This window comes from Tachysurus fulvidraco, chromosome 17 (assembly GCF_022655615.1).
Source record: "Tachysurus fulvidraco isolate hzauxx_2018 chromosome 17, HZAU_PFXX_2.0, whole genome shotgun sequence".
NCBI classification, from domain to species: Eukaryota; Metazoa; Chordata; class Actinopteri; order Siluriformes; family Bagridae; genus Tachysurus; species Tachysurus fulvidraco.
In genome coordinates this window covers 2321477-2327778 of record NC_062534.1, presented here as the reverse complement: position 1 = coordinate 2327778, position 6302 = coordinate 2321477, and the positions used below count along the sequence as shown (strand labels likewise).

The following is a 6302-nucleotide window of genomic DNA, read 5'->3' as shown; positions in this document are numbered from 1 at the left end:
GAGACTCGCAACGGAGCAACAGCGTTGATCCTCCTTGCTCTGTTGTATCTGGTGTTTTTGGTCACACCGGCGGCGGCGGCGGTAACGCGCGATCCCCCGGGTAAGACTTTCAAATATAAAGTTCTAGAGGAGCAGCGCGTTGGCACCGTGATCGGCAGGCTACGGGAGGACGCAGCGACAGCGCTGGCGCGTTTACCGAGCTCGGTGTCGCCGCGCTTTCGCGCTATGCACGCAGGCGGCAGCGCGCCTCTGATCACCGTGCGCGAGGACGACGGTGAGATCAGTGTGGGTTCACGGATTGACCGAGAGGCGCTGTGCGGCAGCCACCCGAACTGCACGCTCGAATTTGATGTGGTCACTCTGCCTGCTGAGCACCTGCAGCTCTTCCGTGTCCAGGTTGAAGTGCTTGATGTGAATGACCACCCACCCCGGTTTTCCCGTTCAGTTGTACCTGTTGACATTTCAGAGAGCGCAGCCGTGGGAACACGTCTGCCATTGGATGCTGCTTCAGACCCGGATGTGGGCGACAATGCACTGCATGCGTACTCACTGGAACGAAATGGCTTCTTCCGTATCGATGTGCGCACTCGTACCGACGGTGCACGGTACGCTGACCTGGTTGTTGTACGAGAGCTGGACAGGGAGACCCAGTCGAGTTTCCAACTTCTTCTCAGTGCATCTGATTCGGGCTCGCCGCCACGGTCTGGGTCCACACTTCTCAAAATCAACATTCTGGACTCCAACGACAACAGCCCAGTGTTTGAACAGCAGGCCTACGCAGTCAGCCTTCCGGAAAACTCTCCACCTGGAACACTGCTTGTGAATTTGAACGCCACAGACCCAGATGAAGGCACCAATGGCAAGATCATCTACTCCTTTAGCAGTCATGTGTCACTCAAGATTCTTGAGACATTCAAGATTGATGCTGAAAATGGACAAATCACTTTAATCAAGAAGGTAGATTATGAGACCACGTCATCCTACGAGCTTGATGTCCAGGCACAGGACATGGGGCCTAACTCAATTCCGGGCCACTGCAAGATCATCGTTAAAGTGGTGGATGTAAATGACAACAAGCCCAAAATTAATATAAACCTGATGACACAAGGAAAGGAGGAGGTGGCCTACATCTCTGAGGCAGCACCAGTGGACACCTTTATTGCATTGGTGCGTGTGGATGACAGTGACTCCGGTCTGAATGGAGAAGTGACATGCAAGCTGCATGGCCATGGTCACTTCCGGCTGCAGAAAACCTATGAGAACAACTACATGATCCTGACCAATGTGTCATTAGACCGTGAGAAGCGTTCTGAGTACAGCTTGACAGTGATCGCCGAAGACAGAGGTTCTCCCAGCCTCTCTACCATCAAACATTTCACAGTACAAGTGCAGGATGAGAACGACAACCCACCTCGCTTTGAGAAGAGCCGCTATGAGATCTTCAAGTCTGAGAACAACTCACCTGGTGCATATCTCACCTCAGTTTCAGCCACTGATCCAGATCTTGGCACCAATGGTCAGGTGACCTACTCCATCCTGGAAAGCACGATTCAGGGGAGCTCCATCTCCACCTATGTGACCATCGACCCATCCAGTGGTGCTGTGTATGCTCTGAGAAGCTTTGATCGCGAAGATGTGGGCCGATTAGCTTTCACAGTTCAAGCTCAGGACGGTGGAGGTGAGGCCTCGCTCAGTGCCAATGCCACTGTCATCCTGACTGTTCTAGATGAGAATGACAATGCGCCAATTATAGTGGCACCATCACTCAGCAACCACACAGCCGACGTGCCACTTTGGAGGCAGGCTGAACTTGGGCACTTGGTGACGACCATCAAGACAACCGATCGGGATGCGGGAGCCAATGGAGAAGTAACATGCTCCATTGTGGGTGGAAATGAAGAGGGCTTGTTTTTGATGGAACCACGAAGGTGTGAGCTCAGGACCAATGGAAGTGTGGATTTGTTGGGACGGGAGAGTTTTGACCTGGCTGTGTTGGTTCAGGACCGCGCGGCGTCTACCCGTCTCTCCACTCGTGCTGTACTTCGAATCCTGTTACGCGACCACCACGAGACTCCCTTCACCATTCCTTCTGATTCTGGAAGCCAGGCCGCACTCGACCTCTCCATGATCATTATCATCTCTCTGGGTGCTATCTGCGGTGTGCTACTGCTCGTCATGGTCTTGTTTGCGACGCGCTGCTCTAGGGACCAGAAAGACCCCCGCCACTCATACAATTGCAGAGTAGCCGAGTCCACTTATCAAAACCACCCCAAGAAACCAGCTAGGCAGATCCACAAGGGTGATATCACACTGGTGCCCACTGTAAACGGGACACTGCCTGTGAGGGCACATCCGCGTTCACCTTCAGGGTCTCCAGCACCCGATAGCAGGCACAGCCACCACAGCCGTCAATCACTCAACAGCCTTGTTACCATCTCCTCCAATCATGTGCCAGAGAACTTTGCTTTGGAGCTAGCTCATGCCACACCACCTGTGGAGGTAAGCGACTGTGTGTCTATAATAAATAGAACTACTCAAATAACCCATTAAACATGTACTAATGTATCTCTAACCTACGTTCTACGTTAATAAATCTAAGATTAACAATCGATGTTCTTTCTTCGAAACTGTTATATGTGTTGAAACCTTATTTTTTTATGTTGCTATGAGTATACCATTGTACACCTTTATTTGTATGTGCATAGTGTTTTAATTTTTCCATCCATTAACCCATCCGTACGGCATGATCCCTCGTTCCCACCTCCCCTGCTGTGTGTTGCATTGCCGTCTGGTCCACCATTACTCATTTTTCGTTTCCATGTCTTTTTGTTTGCCCCTTCCCCCCCTTTTTTTTTCTTTTCTTTCTGTTCGGCTATAGCAAGTCTCACAGCTTCTGTCCATACTTCATCAGGGCCAGTACCAACCCAGACCGAGTTTCCGTGGCAACAAATACACTCGGAGCTACAGGTAACCAATCGCCTTTCAGCCCGTTGTGCTTAGAGAGCCTCCCCGGGTTTGAGACTGGGCATTAGAAAGCTCAGAGCTTAGAAAACCTGGGGAAGTGAAAGTGCTCAACTCTAAATTGCTGCCTTCATCTTGTTAAAGGATGGAAGGAGCATTTATTTTTTTCTCATCTGCTTCGTATGAATCGGTTAATTGTTTGCTGCTTTGTCATGGAGGCTGAAAAAAGTTCAAAAAAAAAGTTTATAGCCTTGCATTACATTACATAACCTCTCGTATTAGTGACCTGCATGCGTCATCCGCTCGATCGGGATGCTGATATAATAGGAAATATAAACATGTATAAATCTCACTTGCTGTTTTTTTCAGGTATGCACTGAATGAGATGGATAAGTTCAGCCTGAAGGACAGCGGCCGAGGGGACAGCGAGGCTGGAGACAGCGATTGTGAGATGGGAAGAGAGTCTCCGTTGCTGGGAGAGGGATTCGGTGAGGTCTTCACTCCCGATGGTCAGCACCGGCCACACCCAGGTAAAGAATTTGGAGATGTTTTTCCACCATTTTTGCCCAAGGACCCTTTAGCTGTTTCTTGACATGTAAGCCATTTACTAGCAGAGGTAGCATTTTCCACCTAGCATGGACGTAATGTTGCATATTCTTATGAAGGTTTACCCCAGTTTCTTCCAATGTGGTCGGATGACTTGTGAATATGATCACGGCATCTCTTCAAACTGTTACTCGTCTTAACTGGCAGTTGAACACACTCAGAGAAGATGCTTTTTTTACTATGATTTCACAAATGGCCAGAACTGGCTAGCGAAACTTTTAGCCACACAGACTAGTGCCTTTCCTCCCACCCAGAGATCATGGCCATTTTCTAAAACGGTTGTGGGATCAGTGGGACTCAAAACTCGTGATCTCCAGATGATAGAGCGAACACTTCCATGTCAACACAAACATCTTATTGTTCGGATGTTTCGTCGATTAATTAATTATTTCATGGCAAAATAGGTTTCCAGATCTGAAAGGGGGTTATGGAAGTAACCCTAATTATCAGGCGGAGTTGGAGAAAGGGTTTGCGCTTTTGAAAAAGCTCTATTTTTCTGCAAATGTACCTAGATTAATCTTTGCTTCTCTCCTTTCATGTGAGGGGGAACCCAAATGAGTGCCTCACTAAGGTTCCGCAAATGCACCAGATTTTGTTTTTATTAGCTCTAAGATGTATTATAAATGGCCTTTTCAAAGCTAATGGACCCATAATGAAGTCCCTGAGTTGTGACGGAGCAACAGCGTGCATGTTTAATGAAGGTTATAATTTGCCATATTTGATTTGAATTATATATTCTTTAGAAGGGATGGTGACGAAAGTGAGCAAGAGAGTGAAAGAGAAAGACAGCGAGAGAGATAGTCGGAGCGGGAGAGCTTTTATTCCATTGTTTGGCTGTAAACAGACTTATTTGAATGGTTAAGAGGCTGAATTAATTTGGTGTTCTGGGTTTTACGTGTTTTCTGCTAGTGAGTGCACTCAGAGAATTAAATGGAGTTCAGAGGCGGCGGGAAAAACACGGCACGTTATCTATTATCCGAATCGTTCCATCGCTCCAAAAAAAAGACGAGACTCGAATAAAGGCTGCCATGTTCGAAAACGCCATACTTTTCATGAAAGCACCCTTAATCAATGGAAAACACTGACATGAATTGTGTTGTTTGTTTGTTTTCTCTTTGTGTCATATTTAGCAATGAAGCTGTGTACGGAAGAGTGCCGTGTCCTGGGTCACTCCGATCAGTGCTGGATGCCCCCAATGACCTCACAGGCCACAGCTGATTACCGAAGCAACCTTTACATTCCTGGTGAGGATCCTCAACAAGTTCCCACCCCTGAAACCGCCCAATCAGGAGAGTCCACCTTGAGGAAGAAGAGCTTCTCTACTTTTGGGAAAGAAAGCGAGGAAGAGGAAGGGCAAGAGGGCGAAGCAGAGAAAGGTGAGGACCTTTGCGGGACCACGTCACTACTTTCGGAGATGAACAGCGTTTTTCAGAGGCTCCTCCCCTCGTCACTAGATGCCTACACTGAGACCAATGAGACAGAGAGAGTGCCTGTGGCAGCAGGGTCACTCGAAAGGAGGAAGGGTCACCTGCCAGGGAAAGCGAATGCTGCTTCGGCGTATCAGCACGGCGTGGCAGCCTGGGCCGCCAACACGCATTTCCAGAACCCAGGTCACGGCCACGCTCCCGCCAGTCACATGTCTACCTCACTGGCGGCTCCGCCTCTTGCCGCACCTCTATCCATGTCAGCTTCGTGTTCAAAATGGCTGCCAGCAATGGAGGAGATTCCAGAAAACCACGAAGAGGACGAGCTGGACTCTGTGCTGCATGGCAAGCGTTGCGAAAGCCGCAGCGAGATCATGGACGCCAGTGAGCTTGTCGCAGAGATTAACAAACTTCTACAGGATGTGCGGCAAAGCTAAAGAACAGATACAGCCGAACATAAATTAAACACGCAATGCGCGAGATGTGGTATTTAAAACAAACAAACAAAAAAAATCAGAGACCTGCAATTGTCCTTAAAGTTGCGTTTCTGACCGTCATGTGTTTCGTGAATGCTAATTATCCAAATGATGTATGGATTTCCTTGTTTTTTGTTTTTTTGGGACACAGTGTACACAATGTGAGTGTATTTATCTTTGTATTTTAAAAATACAATTTGTAGTCTTTATATTTATAAAAAAACAAAACCCTCCATGTACATAAACCTAAGCAATCAGATTTTTATTTTTATATTTTGAACGCATGTTGAGAAAATAATCAAGGCTGACATGTCGATGTAAATAGTCCTATTTATGAGAAGAAAAAAAACCCACACACACATTTTTATGTTATTGTTACATATATAATATAAGTATATTGAGATTATTGTGTTATGGGGAGGGGAGCATGTTGGGGTTTCGTATTTATAACGGTGTATTCTTGATGTATTGTGATCAAGCTCTGTTTATGTTCAAATAAAAAGAAATTGGACCTGTTATGGAATATTTCTGTCCTCATCACGGCTGATTTCTGCTGTGTTTGTGTTGTGTGTGTGTGTGTGTGTGTGTGTGTGGGTGGGTGGTATTGCAGTTATAAGCTAATATACTATAATGAATCACACGTTTAAACCAATATATTTTAGAAAATAACTTCTCTTCTGCCTTTAGAAACATCTCATATCTTCACCTTCGCTCATATCGCCCCCTGCTGGTCATTATAAGGTAGTGACACAAAGGTTCCGGTTTTTAGGGATCTACGACGAAAAACAAAGGGAAATCACCATGAATAGTGGATACACAAAATATAGACCGTAAT

General features: G+C 46.8%; 1 protein-coding gene across 2 annotated transcripts in view; it reads left to right on the top strand.

Annotated features, from left to right (window-relative positions):
* Nucleotides 1-5985, top strand: part of pcdh18b (protocadherin 18b) — a 6411-nt gene extending 426 nt beyond the window's left edge. Inside the window, exons 1-4 of one of the 2 annotated variants that reach the window (XM_027163605.2) lie at nucleotides 1-2499; nucleotides 2912-2967; nucleotides 3331-3491; nucleotides 4698-5985. The exon at nucleotides 1-2499 is cut by the window's left edge and continues 426 nt beyond it. In XM_027163605.2, the coding sequence (XP_027019406.1) occupies nucleotides 1-2499; nucleotides 2912-2967; nucleotides 3331-3491; nucleotides 4698-5428 (3447 nt within the window). In that variant the 3' untranslated portion in view covers nucleotides 5429-5985. Of the gene's footprint in view, nucleotides 2500-2878; nucleotides 2968-3330; nucleotides 3492-4697 lie in introns of both variants that reach the window. The other variant, XM_027163604.2, reaches the window with a different exon arrangement.
* The last annotated feature ends 317 nt before the right edge of the window (nucleotides 5986-6302 follow it).